General features: G+C 37.0%; 1 protein-coding gene across 1 annotated transcript; it reads left to right on the forward strand.

Annotated features, from left to right (window-relative positions):
* Positions 1 to 341: 341 nt before the first annotated feature.
* KBTBD8 (kelch repeat and BTB domain containing 8) lies at positions 342 to 20,007 on the forward strand. Its single transcript, XM_026679386.2, has 4 exons — positions 342 to 531; positions 6,553 to 6,763; positions 9,664 to 10,778; positions 15,463 to 20,007. The coding sequence occupies exons 1-4, from the start codon at positions 516 to 518 to the stop codon at positions 15,924 to 15,926; spliced, it is 1,806 nt and encodes a 601-aa protein (XP_026535171.1). The 5' UTR covers positions 342 to 515; the 3' UTR covers positions 15,927 to 20,007.
* The last annotated feature ends 6,515 nt before the right edge of the window (positions 20,008 to 26,522 follow it).

The following is a 26,522-nucleotide window of genomic DNA, read 5'->3' on the forward strand; positions in this document are numbered from 1 at the left end:
GACAACCAGGACCTGGACAACTGAGAATCTCCTCAGACATCTCCTCACACCATGTCCCAGACCTCGTCCTCTTCCCCTTCCCCCTGAGCAGACATGTTCCTTTTTCCCCCGCCCTAAGAACCGTCCTAAATGGAGATTTCAGCAGCAGCAGCAGCAGAGAAATCGCAGCCGTGCATAACAGAGCATTCATTGACCGTCAGAGTCTTGCCCTGAAAGGACCACAACTCCCAGTGTGCAATTCGTGGGACGTTGATATCTGGACCTGAGGCGGGGGGGCTAAAGGGGAAAGAAAAAACTACAATTCCCAGCAACCTCTCCGGAGCCGCCGGTCTCCAATCCCGTCTCGGCTAGCGCTCGTGGGGCGTTCTTCGCCGAGCCGACAGAGGCGGCGAGCACCACTGAGGCGGCGGCAAGCGTTTTTTCTGCGGCCGACGGAGGTGGAAAGGCGGGAGCCGCGGCGGTCTCCTCCGGTAGCGGCAGACTCTCTTGAGGCCCGCCTTCCCCTCCCCTGCAGTATGGCTGCCACAGGAGGTGGGCACGGCGGGCTTGAGCCTCCAGGCGGTCGGGGAAGAGGGGCGGGCGAGGGGCTTTCGAGGCCTTGCCGGATGGGCCCTCGGGAGGAGGAGGAGGAGGAGGAGGAAGAGAGCCTGGCGGGACGCCTCTCGTGGGAACAGAGAGTGGGGAGGGGCGGCTTGAATGGGGGAGGCCGGGCGCTTCGCTCTTTTCTTTCAAACTCTTGTTAATGACACAAAACTATCCCCCCCCCCTCAGAATATAGAGGTGGTCGCCGTTGGCTTTTATCATACTACTTCGGGTGGGTGGGGTGTTTTTAGGCGAGCGTCACCTTTGCTGTCACTCAGGGAAAGAAATGTTATAGGGGTGGGGGTGGAGGGTGGAGTTTCCTTCAGAAGTAACCCGGCGTTTTCTGACAGACTTTCATCGCTCAAGGAGGACTAGAAACCTTTCGGAGCCTGTTTAGCGTGGCACTTGCGTCTTGGCGAGGCGCTTGAAAGTGGGTGGTGGGGTGACTTCTGGTTTTTGTTTTTTTTTTGTCCTATTTAGCACCGGGGTGTTAAATTTGGGTTAAGAGGAACCCCCCCACACACAAAAAAAAAAAAACCGTCAGCGGGGGTGGGGCTGTTTGCCAGCGTGGCTGATGGTTGCCAGAAGTTGTAGCTCAGTAACGGGGGCAAGCCACAGGTTCCTCTCCCTAGAAATGAAAATGCAGTCATTTTGAAAGAGGAAATCTTTTGTTTTTGGAGCGGACCGCCGTCAGAGATATGAAGATAACGCTGAAGTTAAAATAGGAATTCATAGAAGAAGCCACGTTCTCTGATGGGAGTTTCAAGAGGGTTAATTAGATCATGGTTGAAACCAGGAAGTTAATGAGAGATCCAGGCACACATCCCTCCCCACCCCCCCAACACGCTCCTTTTTTTTTTAATCTCACAATTTACAAATAGTAAGATTTAGTTCAGATTTTGTTCTGAAGGCACATGGGTGGGGGTGGGGGTAAAGAGGGGATAAAAAGAGTGGAGATTGGTGGCACTGTGCCTCCTTTTCTACCCCACGCTCTGTATTTCCATCCTGTCCCCCTTAATCCCGGACTTCCCTGTACTGAGCAAATCTATACATGCAAACTGCAGCTCCCTTTCAGATTCTGTCTTAGCCAAGGGAGGTCTGGGATTGAGAGAGACTATGTCCCTGTCTTTCTACATGCCTTTCTAATTATGCATTCTCCTGAACCCCTAGAAGAAGATACATTTATAGCTAATATGTATAGAGGTTTCTCTGTTACCATCAATGTTAGGCACTTTGTAGAATGCCTAGGAAATCTAGAGAATGCCAAAAATGGGACGTCAGGGTATGAAATGCTTAATCATTCACACATTTTTAAGGCATTCTGTGCAATTCCAAAATGCAAACCAACAAAGTATAAAATACTCCCACTAGAAGTGCCATTCTAGCCTTCCTTGTTGTAACAAGTAGGTCGATACTTGACTTTTTCTCTGATTTTTTTTCTTCCTCTGGTTTTTCTATAACATAAAATTGCCACAAAAATTACAGTCATCAGGAGTTGAGCTTCGCCTGAGTTTATCTTGCCTTTATGTATATTACTACCAGAATGTATGTTCTAGATTAAAAAGCAGCAGAACCTGATTTGTAAAATCCTCCAGTACGTCATTTGTCTTCTCTTGGAAAACTGGCTTCTTTCATTTCTTTATCACCAAAACAGGTTTTATATTGAAGTACTGCTTGGTTGTCATTTTGCCAGGTATTCTGAAATATTTCTAAGCTTGGTGTTCTTTCTGGGGATGTGCTAAGAGTCAATGTATTATTTTGTTATTATTTTATCATCTATGTTGCATATTCAAGACTGCAAACAAATAAAAAGCCAAAGACATAAATTCACATCAAAATCAATTAACCATTTATCAGTTGGCAAAAATATTTTCTAAATTCTGAAAAGACAATGCTGGACCCAACTCCCAAATGAAAGCATTTCATTTTCTCTGAGTAATGCAAGAAAAAGTCCTCTTAACTCACATAAGGCCTTAAAAGTTAGTACCAGTTGTTTTAAATGATGCCAAGAAATATTTGATAGCCTGTACAGTTCTTTCCATATATAATCCCTTGTATGTTGCAGCCTAGTAGTTGCTGCATTGCTTGCCAATTACATATTTGGGACATTTTCCTTGAATAGGATTTTATAGAGCACACTGCATGAATAATGCTTTTTACCAGTTTTTACCAGTTCACATCATACATCATTCTTGTTAAAAGTATCCTTGCAGGTTGATTAATAGATGAGAACAGCATACCCAGAATCACAGCTTACTTTTAGGAGGCTTATAGCCCTATTCTTATTTTAGAAAACTGAATGTCTGTGGATTTGAGCACTTTTTGGAACACAGAGAACAGAAACTTGGTTTTAAAGATGGGACAGAAGACAGAAGTTTTGAGTCTTTCTTTTGACATAAATGAATTCCTCTATCCATCTCCAATAAAGGAATGATAATCATTGTTGAATATAGCTTCTTGGTATTTTGTAAATTGTTACTGGATGACCTTCACCAATCCTGTTGTGCTCCATGCACACAGAATAGGCTGTCCTTCACATCTCTTATCAGCCACTTCTGAGATGTCCTTTAGATTAAGAGCACATTGTCAAAGAACATAGAAAATGTATGGTTTATAATTCATACATTATGTACAGTCAGGTTGATGTTGACTTTTAGTAACAACAAACACTGGTTTTCTTCGGGATAATCTGTTCCAAACCTGACCCTTCAAGTCTCCAACAGTGTGCTCATCATCACTGTAAGTAAGTCCATCCACCTTGTTGGTACTTATTTATGTTTTCTTCCCCTTTTCTCAGATACAGAAAAGCAAGTTCTTTACATGGAGTGTCCCAAATAAGATGGTTTGAGCTGGTCATTTATGTCTCAAGTGAGAACTCTGGATTAATTTTCTTCCACAATCTATTTGTTTGAATTTAGGGGGACAGAACAGCCATCCATTCTTGGGAGTCTTCTCCCACACTGAAGTTCAACACTCTCTTTATTCCACACCCTTCAACTTTCATGTCCATAAAGTGTCATAGAAAAAAATCATTGCATGATTTTGTTTTTTGTAGGTCTAGACATGACTTTATAAGGTCTTCATCGCTACTTTGTAGCATATTTCTGAACTGGTTATTTTACTGTTGATAATTGATCCTAAAAAGCTGCATGTACTGAATCTGCAATATGATGAGTTCCGAATTCTAGTTTCTAGGTACTTTTTGAATGTGCTTCGTTTTACATTAAGTCAAAGGGAGATTTATTTATTTATCTCCCAACTTCAGTATGCTACTTCCTCTTCCAATTAGTCTTGACTCCACTGAAAATTAGTACTTTGATTTCTGAGAATTTATATGGGATGTTGATTATTTCAGTTAAAAAATAAGTACTGTAAATATAGAAACATTGGACCTATTAATAGGTTTATGATAATTTGGGTATACACCCCCTTTTACTTTCTGAGAGCAATCAGAGAATTAATAATTGTAGAATTAGACCCTAAATAGCAGTATATAACATCAAGTATATAGAATGTTTTTTCCTTTGGCCAATTCCTAGAGTAAGCCTTCTTACACTATGGGTGGTTCAAAAATGTGAAATATAAACAAAGCCCTGTTGTCAAACCAGGTGCAAACCCAACTTGGAGTGCTTCCTGTAATCTGCTTCACTGAAGAAAATTTGGAGTTGAGTTGTTATCTCTAGCTCTAAAATCCTATTGAAAAAAGAAAGACTGGAAACAGTACACTAGTTATCTGTGATAATGGGATTTAATGATTTTTTTAGCAAGTGTTTTACAGCACTATTCTAGAAAATAATATAACCCTCTTTCAATTACTGTAAGTATTAACAACATTTGTCACCTAATTGGTTACGACTTCCTCTGGTAGCTCTTATCAGCCAGAATTAACCAAACAATACTATCTCACTCTAGCATGGGGGCAGAAGAAAATCAAACATCCCTCCCCACACACACACCCCTATATAATTACAGAAATAGTTGCTTTAAAGACATACTCAAAGCTCAAACATTAAAGCAGATTCAGATATTTTATCAACAAAAGGTTTTGATGTTTACTATTATTTTTACTAGTTTTCTCATGCATCCTATTGTTTTAAGCCTGTTTCATGTTTTTAAAACTGCGGCATCAATAAGGTACTCTTCTGATAAAGTAGGTGAACTACAATGTGACAAAATTAGTGCTCCAGCGAAATGCTGTGGATATTATTTACTTGGCCTTCAGTAAGGTATTTGATAAAGTAGACCACAACATATACTTGATAAAATGTGGGTTAGACAGCATTGCCACCAGATGGAGACATAATTGGCCGACCAACAGCACTCAATGTGTATTCATTAATCGAACTGCATCTACATGCAGGGAAATATGCAGTGGGGCATCTCAAGGCTCTGTCTTAGAGCCAGTACTCTAACATCTTCATAAATGATTTAGAGGATCAGGTAGAAGAGGAACTCATCAAGCTGGCAGGAATAACCAACATTCCAGAAAATAAACTCAAGATACAGACGGATCTTGACAGACTTAACACTGGATCTTATCTTAACAAAATGCAATTCAATGGTGAGAAAAATAAGGTTCTACATTCAGGCAAAAAAGACCAAATGCACAGGTACAGAGTAGGTGGTACCTGGCTCGATATTAGTAACTGTGAGAGAGATCTTCGAGTCCTACTGGTAAAAAGGTAAAGGTAAAGGTTTCCCTGTCCAGTTATGTCCAACTCTAGGGTGAGATGCTCATCTCCATTTCTTGGCCAAGGGAGTCTGCATTTTCCTAGCATTTTCTGTAGTCGTGGTCAGTATGGCTATATACGAAAGGCGCATGGAACACTTACCTTCTCACTGAAGTAGTACTGATTAGTCTACTTGCATTTGCATGCTTTCAAATTGCTAGGTAGGCAGGAGTCCTAGTGGACAATCACTTAAATATGAGCCAGCAGTATGCTGCAGTTGTCAAAAATTCCAGTGCAGTCCTAGGCTGCATTAACAGAGCAATAGAATCAAGATCATTTGAAGTATTATTACGACTTTATAATGTCTTGATAAGATCACACTTGGAATATTGCATCTGGTTTTGGTCACCACAATATAAAAACAGATGTTGAGACTCTTTAAGAGCAACAAAGATGATTAGGAAACGAGGCTAAAATGTAAGAACAGTTGCAGGAGTTGAGTATATCTAGTTTAAATGAAAAGGACTAGTGGTGACATGTAGCTGTGTTCTGATATCTAAGGGGCTGCCCAAAGAAAGAGGGAGTCAACCTATTCTCCAAAGCATCTGAAGGCAGAAGCAGCAGCAATGGATGGAAACTAATCAAGGACAGAAGCAACCTAGAACTAAGATATTTCCTGACAGAACATTTAATCAGTGGAACGACTTGTCTCCAGAAGTTGTAGGTGTTCTGATATTGGAAGTTTTTAAGAAGGGGATTTGACACCATTTGTCTAAACTGGTATAGTATTTCCTGCTTGAGCAGGGGATTGGACTAGAAAACCTCCAAGGTCCCTCCCAACTCAGTTATTCTGTTACTCTGTTATGGAAAAGTTGCAAGTCACAACATAATGAACACATAAGAGCAAGAGAATATAAAAAATAGAAATCTAAAATGATTAGATATTAAAATAATAAGAATGCAACTGTCCTCTAACATATTTCTTGTTTTTTCTTGTTTGCACAATGATAAAAATAAGATTTTCCATATATAATCTTGAAGAGATATCCTAGCATTATACTGAGGTGTTTTTTTCTCAACATTCAGAAATTTGAATTGTACAGATAATTCTTTTAAACAAATGTTTAGGGTGTGAGGTGGTATTTGGCAAAGTTTGGGAAGATATATCTACTTTTATCTGTGTACAGAATATTTTTGATCATTCACATCTAATGAAATATGGTTCACATCTTGATCCATGGAAATCGATCATAATATATGCCATTCTTTCTCAAGTTCATTTATTTCAATTTTTCACCAGAACAAAGCAAATTTACCCAAACATTGTATGGAACTCCTTCTTCAAGCATAGCCATTGGTGGGATGGATCCCTTTCATGCTTGTAGCATTCTCCAACAGCTCAAAATGATGTACGATGAAGGACAGCTGACAGATATTGTGGTAAAAGTGGATCATGGGAAAACATTTTCCTGTCATCGAAACGTCCTTGCTGCAATCAGTCCTTACTTTAGGTATATAATATTTTATTTTTAGTGTATTATTTGTATTGTAAGTAATTTTGTTCTGGTATTTATATGTGTGTTTGTGAGAGACACAATGGGCAACAGATTAATTCATTTGAACAGTCTGTTTTCTTCTAACATATACTAGCATTCTTTTATTTACAACATTAATATAGGAATTAAAGCCGTTAGAGTAGTTTGGCTATTTTTAACTGCTTCATTTCTTGACTTCTGAATGTTTAGGGTCTATAATTATTTTTCCAAACTTATTTGCAGGCCATCTTAGATATTTTTACAATTTGTGACAATTTGCAGAAATTGGATCACGTGTATTGTAAATGTGCTTTTCACATGTTTTATAACATGACAGAATTTTGTATAATAAGTCAAATCACTATTCCCCTTTCCAAGTTTAGAAAGTTGTTAGAAATTACAATTGACTGTTTAAAACTCAAATATAACAGATAAGCAAAAAATAGCATTTAATGTGCTTAAGTTTCCTAATGCAGACACAGGAAAGAGTTTTTGAGATTAATATGAACCTCTTGCCATACTGTTATTGAGTTGACAGTGTCTTTTCTTCAGATCTGATCCAATAAATTAATCAGGTCTGTGGGACTTCTAGTTCTGCCTTTGGCATCACCATTACTTTGGCACTTGCAGGCACCATCTCTGAAAAGGCCAGGAATAGCAAAAATTAATGTGAATTATGCCTCCTTTGCAAAAGAGAAAAGAAAGGGATGAGCAGAGCTAATGCTGGCAGGTACATGCAACCAGGAAGGTGCAAATGCAAGCTTCTTTTCTAAAATAATTGTTGTACACCTATAAATATATTTGGAAATATAAATATATGGAACTGGCTCACCCCGATAGAATTGGTCTATGCCATCCATGCCAGCAGAAGGGCATGTTCCTGAGCCCCAGCATAGTAAGCAGCACTGGAGCCTTGTAGAAAGGGGAAATAATTGTTGAGGGGAGTTGAACAGTCCCTTACCATGGAAGAACCTAGACTGTGGTTGGGAGCCCTGGAATGGCTTGTAAGGGGTGGGTCCTCAGTTCATGACTGGTGGAATTTGGTTCTGGGAAGTTCTGGGATTGTCTTCATTACATGACACAGTAATGTGATGTCATGCCTTATGACCGCATAACTTAGCAACATAAATTCTTATCCGAATTACTGTTCATCCCATAAAGGGAAAGATGAAGAGTTACATTTCTGAGGAGTCCTTGGTGCTCTCTGAGCTTGCTTGTTTTCTTGCAGACAATTCATTACTCAAACTACTGTAGATAATATCATCTGCAAGAAAACAATCAAGCTCAGAGAGCACCAGGGACTCCTCATGTCAACTCTGAGCTACAAATATTCTCCTTCATTAATTACATTTCTATACTAAGAGCAGATATGCATTAAGCACTGTAAGAATAATAACATCCATAAAACAACCTAAACAGTTGCCAAAAGTAATGCCACACTGTGTGAGAAATGCCTGGGTAATGTTCTTGTGAATGGATGCTCTTTTTGGTTTGATGCCAAAAAATTTATTCTAAAGCAAGGTAAGCCATTCACATAGTTTATCTTACCAAAGCACCCAAAAGCAGAACAAGAAGCAGTGGATGAGAACTAAGCAAGCAGAGACCCAACATAGAACGAAAGAGAAATTTCCTGACAACAATTAAACAGTGGAAGGACTTGCCTCCAGAAGTTATGGATGCTCCAACACCATAGGTTTTTAGGAAGAAACTGGACAACCATTTGTCTGAAATGGTATAGGATCTCCTGCTTGAGATCTTCTGCTTGACCTCCTAGGTCCCTTCTAATTCTATTATTCTGTTAAATAATGTGACATTGGGAATTTTTAAAATCTGAACCATCCATTATAGCGCCTCCTGCAAGTGCATATTTTTACAAGGAATACTAGTACAGATGTAATCTGTTTCCAATAATTTAATCCCACATACTTCTGAGTTCAAAGCAATTGAAAGTCTATCCTGAAGTAAGCTTTCACACTTGTATTTATTGCACAATGTTGAGCTGCAGAGTTTAGTGACCATGGTTGAGACAGCCAATTTCTTCTGAAGATGACCGCCACAGTAACCAGCAAAATACCAGGAAATCTATCAGACCACAGTTACTAAACCCCAAAATTGCCCAGTTTGAGTCACTTCAAGAAAGAAAAAAATAGCTGAATAGTTGTTTTTAAATAACATGAATTATTCTTTACTACGCATCAAACCTCATCCCAATCTGCTATAACTATGTTGTTTGTTTACTTCAACACTTGTATTATAATCCTATATGTATCTCATTAGAAGCCTTTTTAGAGTTCAATGGGACTTACGTTGGGAAATCGTTCTAGGGTTGTGGCTTTATTCTTCTGGGTTAAAAAGATACTTTCTTGTTCGAGTATTCTACATGACTTTTACCAAGCCAAATCTGTGCTTTGTGGTATAGATAAGTCTGTTGCTAATAACAACTCTTTAGGTAATCATTCATGATGTAGCTGTTCTGAAGTTTTGTTTCCATGGTATGCAAAATTTAAGAAAACACTGACTTTATTGAGGCAGGAACTGCAAACATTTTAGTCTGGATTGTTGGGAACAGATTCAGAAAATCCAGTCAGTGTAAGCAGTTCTCTCTTAGTGGTTGCAAAAGACATTTTGATTATCCATGTTGCAATCCTTATTTTTAGCAGTAGCATCCATATAAGCAAGTGTTCTGTAACTCTCAACTAATATAAATGTGTTAAAAATCTAATGGTAAGATCTTAACAAAGTCAGGATTCTGCTGACTGACTTAAAGTCTAAAATGTGTAAAGCAAAAATAAATCTGAGTATTAATAACAGTTGAAATTATGGTTGATACGTTAATTATAGTTTTTATTAATTGTGTGTATATCCTCATTTTATAGATCTATGTTCACTAGTGGCCTTACTGAGAGTACCCAGAAAGAGGTTCGGATTGTTGGTGTTGAAGCAGAATCCATGCATTTAGTACTGAACTACGCATATACCTCCAAAATAACATTGACAGAGGCCAACGTCCAAGCTTTGTTCACTGCAGCTAGTATCTTCCAGATCCCTTCCATTCAGGATCAGTGTGCTAAATACATGATCAGTCACTTGGACCCACAGAACTCGATTGGGGTGTTTATTTTTGCTGATCACTACGGACATCAGGAATTGAAAATCAGATCACAAGATTACATTCGTAAAAAGTTCCTGAGTGTCACCAAAGAACAAGAGTTCCTCCACTTGAGGAAAGACCAACTTGTAAGCATATTGGACAGCAATGATTTAAATGTTGACAAAGAAGAGCATGTCTACGAAAGCATTATAAGATGGTTTGAGCATGAGCCTAGTAAAAGAGAAGACCATCTGCCAGAAATTTTTGCCAAATGCATCCGTATGCCTCTACTGGATGAAGCATTCATAGAGAAAATCCCTCCCATGTTTGCACAGGCTATAGCCCAAAACTGTGTACAGAAAGAACAAAGTGGTGCCAATGGCTATACCCAGAGGCTTGGAATGACTGCTTCAGAAATGATCATCTGCTTTGATGCTGCCCACAAACACTCAGGAAAGAAACAAACAGTGCCTTGTTTAGACTCCATTACAGGGAGAGTGTTCAAACTATGCAAACCACCTAACGATTTAAGAGAAGTTGGGATTCTCGTGTCACCTGACAATGACATTTACATTGCTGGAGGATACAGACCAAGCAGCAGTGAGGTTTCCATAGACCACAGAGCAGAAAGTGATTTTTGGCTGTATGACCACTCCGGCAATAAATGGATTCCTAAAGCTCCGCTGCTTCGTGCCCGGATAGGTTGCAAATTGGTTCACTGCTGTGGTAAACTGTATGCAATAGGTGGTCGAGTTTATGAAGGAGATGGGCGCAACTCTCTTAAATCCGTGGAATGTTATGATGGTCGAGAGAACTGCTGGACAGCTGTCTGTCCAATGCCTGTAGCAATGGAGTTTCATAATGCTGTGGAATATAAAGACAATATCTATGTTTTACAGGGTAAGATGCTTTGTGTGGGGGGATATGTTGAAATTTGAAGTTAGCACTGACAATTGAAGTATTGGAAGAAGAGAGTAATTTCATTAGCTCTTGATCATTGCCGGTAGTTTCCCTGCTAATTGTACCATACAGGATGGATGATCCTATTCATATCCTACAGTACAGGCAGAGGTAAATTATGCTATGGTGCATATCAGTCATTTTTATACAAGATAATATTTTGACTCGCTGTTGAGATGTTCTGATATAACCTACAATAGGAATTACTTACACTCTGTAGGTGATAGGGAGAGCCACTGACAGAAATATAACTGAATACTATTTAAAGGTATTATACATAGTTCTACTTCTGAAAGTTATATTCCATCATTCATCTTACTTTTTCTTTACAAATTTCTTAATGTTTGGACCAGTGTTTCTCAACCTTAGCATCTTAATTACTTTTAGGCAACTTTCAAAATTCCCCAGCCAGCAGAGTTTGGGCCAATAGTCCATGGTTTGGACTATTGAAGGCCAGATATATTTAGTAATTAGCAATAAAAAGAGAGGAGAGCGAGAAAGAAGCTCACACAATTTCAGGATTCTGATACAAAGAGTATTAACACCCTGTGCCCTCACCACAAACCTAATCTGAATTGCTATCATCAATCATCCCATTCCCACACACCTACATATACACACAAAACTGGACTTATTTGCATAGGCGAAAAGCGAGCTACTGGAATTTCAAAAATAAAAACATTAATTGGGAAGATCTCACTATCTGGTTTAATTGATTACTCTTCAATAAGAAGATGATGATGATAGCAGAAGCTGAATTCCAGGCGGCGCCCCGCTGATGGAATTATAGTGAAGATGTCCTCATCCTCATATCATATTCCTAGTTGAGCTTGTCCAACAGTCTTCAAATTGTTTTTGTTTACACACCTACTGTGATCTGTTGATCAAGCATCCTTCCACACACCTACATATAACATTTAGAGGAACTCCTATTTGGCACTAGTTAATGTTTCTTTCAATTGTGAATAGCAGAACTGAATTCAGATGGACTATAGTGAAGATGTCCTCATCCTCATATCATATTCCTAGTTGAGCTTGTCCAACAGTCTTCAAATTGTTTTTGTTTAAAAAAAATGTGCTTGAAAGCTTGCATATTTGGTTTGCAAATACTTTCACAAGAACGTCTGACTCTAAAGACATCTTAGAAGCCTGCTTCTATTGGACTCCTTTTCTCCTCAGACGCTCATTATTATTAATTAAGGTGTGGAAAACATTCTAAAATATTGCTTTAAACTACTTGATTTGTATCTTTAAAAAAATAATATAAAAATTGCAATTGTGATAATATCAGTACTCAGCTTTAATAAAGTCAGTAAATCAAAGGAGATAAATATTTATTTTTACAGCTGAACTATTATTTTGTTCTCTGTTATTTGTACCAAACATTTAAATGCTGTTTGCACAATAAATGGAAAGGTTTCTACTGAATGCTTTCTGACTCATCCTCCCCAAATTATTAACATCCAGGTGTGTTGAATAAGTGGTAGTTGGTTCATGTACACGTGCCAACTTTTCTGTAGAGGTACAAAAAAGATAGACTTAAAGCTAGGGTCTGCTGAATAATATGGGTTCTGGATTAGGAGTTGCATGTCTGGAACCAATATAGTCTCCCTAGAGAAGTGAATATTTATTATTTTGGTTAAATGCTAGTGGAATAGGCTATAAGAGATTTAATGTGGTGACATAAGATAAATATAGAAGACAATAAAGTTGAAGGTTCCTGTGAATATGCATAAGTATCTTAATTATTTTTTTAAAAAAAATATGATTAATACAGATGTGAAATGCATTGGTGATGTTATATAAATATCTTAGAGTGGTTTTTAAGTACACTAATTTTAAAATTAAATTTTAGAAGGGTCTATAGGCAGGATTATATAAGGATTTTGCACTATACTTTATGTTTTCAGTGGGGAGCTACTTGTTTTTAATAAAACTGGTTGATGTTTCCAATGGACTGGATATAATATTTATTTTGATGAGCCGTGGTATCACGGTCATTAGGATTCAGTATTGCAGGCTGACTGCCCACGGCCAGGAGTTTGGTCCGGATCGACTCAAGGTTGACTCAGCCTTCCTTCCAAGGTTGGTAAAATGACCCAGATTGTTTGGGGTGATATGCTGACACTGTTAGCATATTAAACCGCTTAGAGAGGGCTGTAAAGCACTATGAAGCAGTATACTAAGTCTAAGTGCTATTGCTATTTGTTAACATTTTAATGAACATGGCATAGATACTTGTTGTGTTTTATTAACTTATATGTAGGTAAACTTATAGACCGAATTTTGTGAAACTTCTGCTATTCTTTCTCCTCACTTTACTGACCAATTTTGGGTGTTAAAGCATGGATCTTATAATGAATTCAGTTTCAGGTCAGCATTTAAACTTGTCTCTAGTGGTGAGGAGGTCTTGCTTCCCCATCACATTGTCCGCAGCAGGGTTTTCTCATTTTATGACCAGGCTACTCAAGTTTTGTCCTTAAAAAAAAGTTTTGTCCTTTTGTCCAACCATGATAAATTTGTCAGGCATTTAGAGAAAAGAACTGAACATACAGTCAAGTGAAATAGAAAGCACACCCTCTTTGAGTTCGGGACACAGTAAAACTCATGTGGTCCTTAGCAGTTTTTAACAGTAGGTAAGTACAATCTCAAATGAACAACAACACATGACATATTACACCATGTCATCATTTATTTTACAAAAAAAATAAAATAAAGCCAAAATGGAGAAGTCATTTCAATTTGTTTATTTTTTGCTGCAGCCAGATACTTAGAGGGGTAGGCTAACTAATTGTGATTGCTAAGTTCCAGGGGGAAGGTATGATTGCATGCCTCCAGGGAGGAATCGCTGCCTTTTAACCTGAGGGTTTGTATAACTGCCTTGAAGAGCCTGTCCCTGAACCTTGGGAGTTTAAACAAACCACTCAGTTGCAAATATTCCCTTCCTGGGCGAGTTGAAGAGGATGCCTATTCAGCTACATTTCTCTGATCCTTTCAATGTCATCTTCATGCCTGAATAAAATAGCAATAGCTTTGCTTGCCCTGATTTCAGAAGAGAGACATGGGAAGTGTTCTTATGTTGACTTAAATCGCTCCACAACTGGTTAGGGCACATCACTGGCTCAGTGGTTTCAAACTGAAGGTACTTTGTTAACATTTCCTGCATGTAAGGCTATCACCAGAGAGTAGCTGTTTGGCTCCTCTTTAATGTGCATGACTGCCAGAGGTGGTCATCTGTAGAGATTTGATGTTATCACTATGGTGATGGCATTCAGCTCTGGCTCCCCCCTCCCCCCATCAATCAGAAGAGGTTGAACTGGCGCTTGAGTGTTGCCTGCAGTTAGGACAAGGTTTAACAAACTGCAGCTGAATTTAGATATAGTGGAAGTACTGAAGTGATCCTCAGAGATGGGACGATGTATTGGATGACATGGTGCAATGTGAAAGAATCGGTATATAGGTTGTCTTTCATTCCAGTTTGTCAATTGGAGGCATAGGTGACCTTAATAACAAGAAGGGCTGATGTTTAGCTTCAGCTGATAAATCAGCTACAATATTTCTTGAACACAAATAGCCTATTTTTAGTGGTCCGTGCCTTAACAACTATATGATTGGTTATTACTACAATGCACTTGGCATATGGAGATACCTTGAAAATGATGAAGAATGTTGTACAGAGAACAAATATAACTAAAGAAGGAGACCATATTACAAGTTCTGAAATGCACTGAACTAGTTTCCTATGAGATACAATCCCAGTTTTGCCTAGGACTCAGTTAATTAAAATATGATCTCCGTCTGCACTATCAAACTCCTGTGTAAAAGTCAGCAGGGAGACTCTACTTGTAGACTCACATTTGACTCACATTTGATAGCCAGAAGTAAAGCCTTTGTAGTGACAGTGGCCCAGTTATGAATGCCCTCTTAAGCTGCCTACACACAAACGTATCCCTTCAGAAAATATTGCATACCTGTTCACCCAGTTATTTATGTAATAACAACTATTTTGGGACCAGATTGCCTAAGGCTGCCTTTATTTGATTTTTCTAATTAGAAAGAACTTCAATATTTATTTTTTTATTAATATTATTACATTTTTGTGTATTTTAAAAATTGTTTTTAAATATTACTGTTTAATTTTGATTGATTATGCTTGTAGTTTAGACATTTTCCTTTGTTTGAAAATGGTTCTAGGTTGCTCTCGTTGAAAGCTCTATTAAAATAAAATAGCTTTTCTTCTAGTGAAATGAATGCATTATAATTGGCTTTGCCCACAATTGCAGGAATGTCTATAATGTTCTCAAAATTACAGATGTGGTTTACAACCCTGTAAGTTTAGAGGCTTCTGAGTCACAAGATTTGGTAGTATACAAAGTTAAGTAAGTAAGTAAATAAATATTTTCGGGTATTGCATATTGTTTTGCAGAAATATTTTAGGACAACTCTTTTAATTTTCTGTATGATGCACAAGTATCTTGATAGCTCATTAGAAATTGTTCTTAATATTGTTGGATCAGTTGCTTTGAGGAAAGTAGAAATCTTAATCCATTGCTTTGGAGGCTGCTTAATAGTGTCTTAAGGCAAGTTCTTTACATTTTAGTTTCCCTTCCTTTCTGTCCTTTAGGAGAATTCTTCCTCTGCTATGATCCTCGAAAAGATTATTGGGGTTTCTTAACTCCGATGACTGTGCCTAGGATCCAGGGTTTGGCAGCTGTCTACAATAACTCTATCTACTACATTGCTGGAACCTGTGGAAACCACCAACGTATGTTTACTGTAGAGGCTTATGACATTGAATTGAACAAGTGGACTAGAAAGAAAGATTTCCCATGTGATCAGTCCATTAATCCATATATTAAACTTGTCGTCTTGAAAAATAAACTTAATTTGTTTGTTCGAGCAACTCAAGTCACAGTTGAAGAACATGTCTTCAGAACCAGCAGGAAAAATTCTCTTTATCAATATGATGAAGCTAATGACCAGTGGCAGAAAGTGTATGAAACTCCAGATAAGCTTTGGGACCTTGGACGTCATTTTGAATGTGTTGTTGCTAAATTGTATCCACAGTGTCTTCAGAAAGTGATTTGATTCCTCTCCCCTCTCCCTTTCATTGGTAAAAGGCCTTAGTGACTTTGGTGTTCCATGCTACCCGAAACATCTGTTTTTAAGAAAAATTCATTCCTGTCAGTATTTAATGTGAGCTGAAATTGATAGCTTTTGGTTTTTTTTTATACGTATATATATCTATATATCTACATATATGTGGGAATGGGTGCTCTTTAAAGGTTGCAGTGGGGAGAGGGAATTAGTTTTAGGTTTTAGTGGATGTTTTTCTGCAGAGTATGGAATGGGTTACAAAGTGCAATTATCAACATTTTCTCATTTGATCATATTCTATTTAGAATGACAGATTGACTAAAAGAAAGAGGAGATGGATTGGGTAACTATGCACTATAACGAGAACAAATTTAATATGAATAGGAAAGGTGAAGAGACCAAGCTTGAAGTGACTTCTTGTTTAAATACGGGTAAAATCTGAGGCAATATCGATGGGTTGCTATTTTTGATTTGGTGACAGTAAATAAAAAAAAACACCCAGCCCTCTTCCATTTATTGAAAAGGTACTGAAATGTTTTAAGTTTGTACAGTTTGGTTAGTTTAGGCAACTAACATATTTCAATGAGTCCCTAAATGCAGAAAAGGTGACATAATCTCTACATAGTACAAAACTCACAATATATTTCTGCAAATTTGAATGTATAATTATTATTTATGTGCAGTTGTTTATAGATTCAAAATAAGATTATTGTGAATATGGCAGGTTTGGATGTTCTTTTAACCAAGTGCATTGTAACATTTCCTTTGGCAAAAACAACAGATTGCAAATATTTTCTTTTGTCAGCTATAAGTGTTTTTATTCTTGCTTTTTATTTCCCTCCACCCCTTTTTTCGTTGCAGAATTTCTCTAGCTTGTTATTTTTAAAAAATTCTGAATCAATAAAACAGCTGCACATAAATAGTGTGAAATACAAATTTGCAGAGAGAAATTGTGAGAAAGAGATTTTGTCACGCTCTCCTCACATAGGGCTTCATTGAAACCTACAGTTTGTTCAGGAGTGTCTAAAATCTTATGTGCAGCTTAAAAGAAATAGATTTAAAGTCACCGGAGAATACAAGTTCCCATTTAAGAAAGAGCTGCGCTACTTCAGATGGCTACATTGCTTCTCTTCTGTAGATTTAATTTTAAGTGTGGTTCCTTAATTTTCCATTAGTATTAGGAGAGCTATTTTTTGCCAATTAAATGTAGATGTTCAAAAGCAGCTGAATATGTTGGCCACTCCATAAAGGGCTCAAACCCATTGGTGCTAGTACAATTTTCATATTTGTAAGTCCAAAATAGGTCAAATGGGCAAAAGCTGCTATGCAAGGCAGTGGGTAGTATTAATGTCTTGAGTCTTAATCACACTTGCTGCTTTGTGCATGGACATCTATTTTATTTAAATATCTTATGTGTTATGGTTCTTATATAACATATAGATAGTCTTAATGGCCTTTTGGAAATAGTTCCATCTTTGAAAGTTAAGCGCTAAAGGCACTTTGTTTGGTCCACTCTCCGATAATTTTGACAGTGTAGCTTAAAACAGTTCTACATAGTTGACCATAAACTTCTAGATAAATGTATTGGAATTCATTACTATAGGTAGCTGTTGGGAGTACGTAATATTGGGCCTTCTTATAACAGTAGAGCAAACTAATGAATTTATTGTTTCCACTATTGCTAATTTGGCATGAATTGTTGGTGAGCTGTTACTCAAAAATATATTCCTACACTCCAATTCAACAATGTAAAAGCACGTCCAGCTCCATTTGTTTCTGGAGTAATGTGAAAGTTTGCACTACTGAGCTTTCTTTGTAGTCCTAGAATAGTTATTTTTGGAAATATACCATAAAAACATGTGGAATTGAAAAATAGAGTCCAGAAGTTTTTATTTTACATTTCTGCATTCATATTTGAAATAATTTAGAATTCTTGTTGTTGTTGTTTTCATCCCTAGGTAGTATTAAGGCATCTGAGAATGCATTTGCTAACTGGCAATTCTTGGAGTAACATTGATCCTCAAGAAAGAAATATACTTGACTTTCATCTTGGTTCATTTTAAGGCTTGTTTTAAATGATAAATTGTCTTTTCTCTAGGATGGGTCTCTACTTTTGACTGAGTCAGATCAATCAACCTTTATTTAAGAGAGCATATTTAAAACCACAGATTGATAAATATGGTTCATACTCCCCAGTAGATAAACATTATCTCACTTGATTTTGTATCTTTTAAGTCTTGCACAATATTATATGTAGAAAACATGACTGTGAAACTAAATGGATAATAAAGCCTCATTCTGTTACATACCTCATTTTCCAGAGATTCAGCAAGCAGCTTTTTCTTTGGGCTTTTTCATATACCATGCTGGAGGTACATTAGTCTAGACGTTGATATGTGTGTGTGTGTGTGTGAGTGTGTTTCTTGCATTATTATTGCTTAAGCACATTAAGATACTAAGAATACATGCTAGATAGTTGCAGTCGGTACATTACTTAGTGTTATGAAAGGTTATAACTTCATTTTTAATTCTTGTCTCAATAGTGCTCAGGTTGGGAAACTCCAGTAATGCAAAATTGCATAGTCTATCTAATCTTGACCCCTGGCCTCTTTGCCGCCAACTAGAAATAAGAATTGGTGCTACATATTATGGTTGGCTCCACATTGTTTTTATTCAGGAGTATAAGGCTGTATAGTTTACCCTTATAATTGGAAAGTAATAATGGAAAATGATTGAAAAGTAGCAAATGCTCTTTGGATGCTGTAGGGTTAATTTCCCAGCTGACTACAGTTCAACATAGTAGGGCCCTAGCCTGCTACTTTAGAAGTGAGTTTAGGTTTTCTCTACATGGATGATTAAGGCTTTGATGTCTTAAGTGTATTTGCCAAGACTGATTTTTTAAATAAGTTGTGGTTTCTTTGGCATTTGTATAAAACTGTTTAGTTATCATACATTTAATTGTTTTTTATTATTTACTTGGCTGTATTTGCATTGTTGTAAGCCTCTTAGCTGCAAACTTTCTGAAGCACCCTCCCCTTAATGTTGCATTATTTTTTGCAAGAAAAAAAGTGTTACATCATTTTCAAAACACATTGCTGCTTGTTGACAATCTTCTGTATTTATTTAGAAGTGTCAATCGGACTTGAAATTTAAGAACTTAGCTTGTTAGCAAATGAAATTGTCATGTGATGAATAGGAATAGAATATGCTGTGGTTAATTCTGCAGTAGGTTTGCTCTTAATTTTTGTTTTTTGTTTTAATCTGCACTAAATAAATATCTTTGTCTAACCATTCATAGGGGGAAGGGAAGAAGCTGTGGACTACAGTGCTTGATAGTTAAATCTTGAAATTTTTACCAAGGGGTGAAATACCGTGAGTCTTACGCATGAATAATTATTTAAGCAGTAATATTAACTGAGGAATTTAGTTGTTTACATGCTTCTAACTTATCTAATAGGAAATTTCCTATATAAACTTGTTTTTTGAGTAACCTAATTCTGAAAGAACCTTGCACAATGTGAGACCAGATGGACATAAGTCACCATAATTGTGCTAAGAGGTTCAGAGTTGCATTTGATATTTCTACTTATATTCTTTGTTGTTCTTTTTTGTTTATTTAGCTTATTTTCTGGTACATCATTTTTCTGTTTAACATACATTTTAAAAACAGACATGGAAAACATTCTCAGTTTTTAATTCCACAATTTGTTGTTTTGAAGGCAGAATCCACCAAGTACATTTGTTGCATATTTATCAAAACTTTGCACTTGCCCCACGGAAGTGGAGCGAGGCTGTGCAGCTGGACTACCACCTGGTGGGGTTTTTTTCCCAACCTGCCAAGCCAGCTCTCCTCTGTATGCAGTATATGTGGTCTGTGTAATATCAGAAAGCTCACAAATCTGTTTAGAAATGGTATCAGATGTTCAGTGCTCAGGTATGCTAGTAAAGAAGTACTGTAGTCCTCTGAGGGCAAATGCGTGGATTTTTAAACATTTTGCCATAATTGCACAATTTTGCAATTTTATGTAATGTCATGTTAATTTTCTTATAATAAACCTGTTGTTCAAATGCAGTTGTTTCTACTAGTTTTATTGCTCTTGCTTGCTTTTCTCTTAGATTTATAGAACACGTCTGTATTGGCTAAGGTCTGGGGACCACATCTCTTGAGATCTGTCTCATATGACCCATCTTCCCCCCTTTTCTTCACTTTTCAGACTCTGAAGAAGATTTAATTTTTTTTCGAAAGCATTCCTCAGTTCGGTTATGGATTGTTCAAAGGGATGTGCCGAGGGGAAATGGTGGGCTAGAGTTGGATTCCTATGACTTGACCCATGTCATCAAATATCAAATGATGCTTTTTCTAGATCTTCTCTTTCCCACCTTTTTGACAGTTGTAATATGCAAATGCAAATGTACTCATCGTTTCTCAGAGGGGAATTGTTGATTTCACTGTTCTCACTGTCCCAAAGGTGTTCTTTTTCAACAGACAACTGGACTTCCTTGTTTTTCTTTGAAGACGTTTCGCTTCTCATCCAAAAAGCTTCTTCAGCTCTGAGTGGATGGAATGGAAAGATTTAGTCTCCTTGTAGAGAGCTGGACATTTGCATTCTTTTAGCAAGTTGTTAAGGTCATTTGGAGATTTTTCTTGGAACTGTTGAAAGGAGTTCCAAGAAGGCTCCATACCTGTTTGCACCACTTAGGTGACCCTGATGACACAGAAAAATCTCCAGGTGATCTTAACGACTCGCTAAAAGAATGCAACTGTCCAGCTGTCTGCAAGGAATATTATAATCCTTCCATTCCCCACCATTCAGTCAGAGCTTCTTGGATGAGAAGCAAAACATCTTCAAAGAAAAACCAGAAAGCCCAGTTGCCTCTTGAAAAAGCACCTCTGGGACAACCATGACGTGGATGACTGAGAATCTCCGTAGACACTGTTCCCACTATTGACCGTCTTCTCTGAAGTAAATCACCCTGTTGCAAAATGTTCTTCCTCAACCCAGGATTAACTTCTGAGGAAAAGCAGTGAGTACTGCAGCCCCCCAAAATACTGTGTTGCCCGCCTCTCTTTTGGAAGAACCAGTGTGTAAGATTTGCAAGCCTGAAAAATGCAATGGCCTTTGTATTGTCATGGAGCCAAGAGTTTCAGAGATTACCTTCCTTGAATTTATTTTGAAGAAAAATGTTAGAACTAATGTAAATACAGGTAGTCCTCAATTTACGATCACAACTGAGCCCAAGATTTCTGTTGTTAAGTGAGACATTTGTTAAATGAGTGTTGTCCCAGTTCATGACCTTTCATGCCACAGTTGTTAAGTGACTCATTGCATAAGTTGATAAGTGAATCTGGCTTCACTTGATACATGAATCTGGCTTCCCCATTGATTTTGCTTGTCGAAAGGCTGCCAAAGGTGATCACATGGCCTTGGGACACAGCAGCAGTCATAAGAATGAATCAGTTGCCAAGTACCTGAATGTTGTCACGTGATCATGGGGATGCTACATAGAATTGTATTTGCTCAAAATTGGAAAAATGAGAAAATTCCGATGGAGGAGGAGGTGATTTAAGAAAATAATGGAATGTGCAAAAATAAGTAGGTTAACATTAGCAATTAGAGAGCAAGAAGAAAAAGAATATTTTAAGATATAGGATTTATTTTATCAATGGTTAGATAGAAAAGTGGATAATTGAAATATAATTCAACCACAGCGATATGTTATAATTGATTGTTACAGAATGATTTTTAATATGAATTAAAATTAGTAAGAACTGAGATTTGCTCTAAAGGATAATGTAAATTTGAAACCAAAGTCTAATGATGGTGTAATAATAATATAATATGACATGGAAAGTTGATTAATGTAATATGAACGTAAATTTAAATTTAAGAGATTGGTACAAGAATTATGTACCAATCGACACACTGTATAATTGAAAGATGGTTTTATTTATTTTGTTGTTTTATGTTTGTATTTGTCTATGTTAAAAATAAAAACAATTTATTTAAAAAAATCATGGGGATGCTGCAAAGGTTGTATGAAAAATGATCGTAAGTCACTTTTTTAAATGCCGTTGTAACTTTGAATGGAAACTAAATGAATTGTAAGTCGAAATTATCTATAGTAATATTTACATACTACTGTACCTATTTGTTTAATATTACATACTGCTGAACATTTTCCACAAGTGTTTCCAAGATAGCACTGGATACAGGAAATTGATTGCAGAAAAACAGTAAGATCAAATGAAAATATTAAAATGACTCTTGCGGTAGAAATTTCAAGTATGGATTGATATTTTGGTCTCATCTTTTGACAAAAAGGAAGCAGCTGCTTTCCTCTTTTGTGGGAGAAAGAACTTTGCTCCAGCTTTCTTTTGATTTTGTAGCCCAAAGGCAACTCAACTACATTTTTGATTCCCAGTCACTGGCATGGAGCTGAAGTCTATACGGATTTTATTATTTTACTTACCGTAAGTTACTTACTCTAAGTTACCTTTAGAAACAGTTGATAGGTTGGGTGTCAATTCTTTTTATACATATTTTCCTTCGGGGAATGGCTGAAGAAAGGAAAGAGTGCAAATAAAATCAGGCGTGATGCTGATCTTCATATGCATCTTCACCGTACCACTTCGCATTGGCATCATTGAAATTTGGAGTACATAATTTTCACCCTCTTTGGTGTTACAGGTAATCCTCGACTTACAACAGTTTGTTTAGTGCCCATTCAAAGTTACAACGGCACTAAAAAAAAGTGACTTATGACCGTTTTTCACAGAATCATTGCAGCATCCCCATGATTAGAGAGGGCCGTAAAGCTCTGTAAAGCGGTAATATAAGCCTTTGTGCTGTTGCTATTATGTGATCAACATTCAGATGCTTGGCAACTGGTTCACACTTATGGCCGCTGCTGTGTCCCAAGGTCATGTGATCATGTTCTACAACCTTCTCACAAGCAAAGTCAATGGGGAAGCCAGATTCACTTAACTGGCTTACTAATTTATCAACTCCAGTGATTCACTTAACGACTGAGTCAAGAAAGATTGTAAAATGGGGCAAAATTCACATAACAAGAACAGAAATTTTGGGCTCAATTGTGGTTGCTAACTGTATTTGCTACTTTGTGCTTCCCCAGACAATAGCAGGAATTTTAATTTATGTATGAAGCATTAGGGCTGGGGAATGTATTCTTTTAAGAATTCCTACAGACTTCCTTTGTTGCTTTATAGCACTATAGATTGGAATCATTAAAAATAATACGAGTTTTAGTGTAAAGGTTGGCCACACTTGTCTAACTTCACCATTTGACCAAGTTGGTAATAGCTTGATCTCCTTTATGTTTTCACATTACATAGTCATGTTGATGAGGTAAACCTGGCTTGTTATCTTGGCTTTGATTAAATTAACTTGTAGGGTTGCCTTGTTTTGAGAAAATTCTCTACATTGGCAGACTTTTAGCTACCAAGCAGTCAACCGAGTCCTAGCAATTTCTCCTCACAATAAAAGCATTGATTTGCAAGGCAGACTTTTGTTCCTATTGGTTTCAAATTATCACTTAATGGGACTGGCTTAAAGATAAGAGTGAATGTTTTCCAAATTGGATGCAACTTTTTGAAAAATAAAGTGTACTGTTTTCAGGCTCAATATCATGTCTGTTTGATCTTGGGAAAACCCGCTGTTATCGTTCATCTATTTATTGCCTCTTTCTATAGACTCATTGCTGCTTATTATAGAGATAGCACACTTATTCTTTTTACTACTATCAAACACAGGAGGAATTAGCCTGCCTGAACGAAGAGGGGGAAAATACAAATAACCAGAGCATAAAGAAAAACAATAACATTAAGAAGGACCCAAAGCATTTCAGGAAGGGATCAGAACAGCAGACAAATTTCAGATGCTCTTAACACCATTCAAAATAGAAGAACTATCTCATTAAAAGCTAACAAGTGAGTTTTCTGACTTTTCTGTCATGATATATGCTGAGATAGATGGGGATAATGAAAAGCTATCACGGTTAGAGGAGGCTTGTTAAGCAGGGAGTAGACAATATTTGCACAGAAACATTTATAATGAGCTCTCAATTAAAAGGAAGGCAATATTACTGCATTCGGATTCTGATTTGGATTTCATAGGTAAAAACTAACAGCCTAAACACCAATCTCAGTTTATGCTCAGTAAGTGCTAATAATAAAATGGGCCAAATTAATGTTATTTTTGAGAAAGATACAATTAAGGTTACAAGAAGAAAAATAAATGAATATTAGAGAAAAAGAGAACAACTGTCAAATTGGGAGGCATTAAAGCAGATTTAGAAGAAGATACAGAAGTTAAAGAGAATTATTTCTCTTCAGTCCACTCCTCCTTTGAAGCCAGTACTCCAAATAAATATATTGCATTAACAATATATAACTATTGTTGCAAATGAAATTAATAAGGACAAAAGGCCCAAAAAGCAAGCAATAATTACTCCCTTAATCAACATTTCTGCTGACCATCATAACAAAGGCAAGAAATTGTAAGTTTTAAATAAGCTGATTTGATAATGATAATGATTAGGATGAAAAAGTTCTTTGTGACATTTTGAATCACCTTTTTTGAGTTTTTAAATATAGTTTTATTTAACTGTTCCTGAATCTTGAAAAATGTTGACCGTGGGACTGAATTGTAGAAGAGGTATTTACAACTCTATTAATCCATCAGAGATAACATGTTGTCAAAATACATTTTCAAGGCTAAAAGATACCAAAAACAATTTGTGCAGAGAAGGGAGAGGTGGAAGAAGGAAAGGGTTGAGGAAAGGGGTGGGGGGAGAAGATATAGAAGAAGAAATAAACTCTCCACCAATAAAGCAAAAACAAAGTGGTGAAATAAAAGGTGAAATAAAAAGTAACTGCAACACAACCATTTCAACTGATTGTACCAAACAAAAGATAAGCAAGTGAAGTCAGATCTTGTAATTAATAAACATTAAAGAGTGGAGATTGAATATGGAATGGTTTAATATGGATCAGGAAGCAGAGCACAATTTATGGACAACCTACAATTATCTAGACAAGGACCAGTGTTTATAGGGTTTATTGATTGATCAGTACAATAAGTGAAGGTTACAAATAACCAGAAATTAACAAAACTGATTGACAGCATAAATGGACCGAACATTTCTACTAGAGGGGAAAAAAACTCTTATTTTGGCAATCAGGCAATCTCGGGTTATAATGAACAATCGGTGGAACATTGGAGAAGACAGCAATATGGTGTGAACTTGCATTGGATTTGAAGGCTTTAACAGAAGAACATAAGCAAGAAGCTGCTGAAGTTGCCAACATTTTAGACCAGTGTTTTTTCAAACCAGGAAGTTTTACGATGTGTGGACTTCAATTCCCAGAAATCCCCATCCAGCATCCTCTACCTTGATTTGCCTTCCTAGCTGCCCATCATAAATATAATAAATCTTCTCTGATGAAGGAGGCCCTGTAAATCCACTGATTTCAGAGACCCAGCAAATATAACATTATAAAATGAAAGCTCTGCCAACTTCACTCTTCCCATTTATATATAATCATCTCCTGAAATCTTTGAGGATGCAAAACATCATACAGGGATGCTAATTTTATCAGTTAATCAAGTGGGATATGGTGCTTGAGCAGCAGACCAAAATATGGGAGAATATTAGATGAGATCATTCAGTTTCCTTATTAGCATCTGTGAATCTGTGGGTAACCTAGTGAAGGGCTAGAAATGTGTTCCATAAAATTTTTAAATGTATCAAATTGTGTTCCTGAAAGAGTATATCTTATCAATATTAGTTAAATGTAACTATTGCAACTTCCTACTAGTTAATGTCTATTATCTCCCACTAATAGCCTAACAAAATATTTGGAGGAAATGATAATAACTAATAGCAATAGCACTTAGACTTATATACTGCTTTACAGTGCTTTACAGCCCTCTCTAAGCGGTTTACAGAGTCAGCATATTGCCCCCAACAATCTGGTTCCTCGTTTTATCCACCTCGGAAGGATGGAAGGCTGAGTCAACTTTGAGTCTGGTGAGATTTGAACTGCCAAATTGCAGGCAGCCGGCAAGCAGCAGAAGTAGCCTGTCGTACTGCATTTTAACTACTCTGCCACCACAGCTCTCCAATCACATATATGATAACAGGTAGTGACATGGATCCAAATGACACAATCGTGTATTCTAGAGTCCATCAGGATTCTAATTCGGAGGAGGTCTCTCTCTTAATACACCATCTTGCTAAAAAAAATTGGACATCTTTTCTTGTTTGTTGGAACCATTTCACTGCTTATCCAAGTAGCTTCTTCAGACTTAATCACAGCAATCTTTGCTGTCAATTTTAAGGCTAGCTGTGTATCAGTTGTTATCAGTTTTAGCCTTCTTCATATTTAATCATAGTCTTATTTTTCCTCTGTGCTTCTTGACTTTTATTATTAGAGCTTGAAGATCATATATATTTGTGGCTATCAAGAGTAGAAATAAAGCTAAAAGTAGCAATTTCAAAAAATCTATAGTTGCAGCTCTAACTATAATTGGAAAGAAACAGTATTATCTTAAAACATACACATGT

Source organism: Notechis scutatus, chromosome 2 (genome assembly GCF_049901735.1).
Source record: "Notechis scutatus isolate UNSWTSFEM ecotype Mainland chromosome 2, rNotScu1.2, whole genome shotgun sequence".
Lineage (NCBI taxonomy): Eukaryota > Metazoa > Chordata > Lepidosauria > Squamata > Elapidae > Notechis > Notechis scutatus.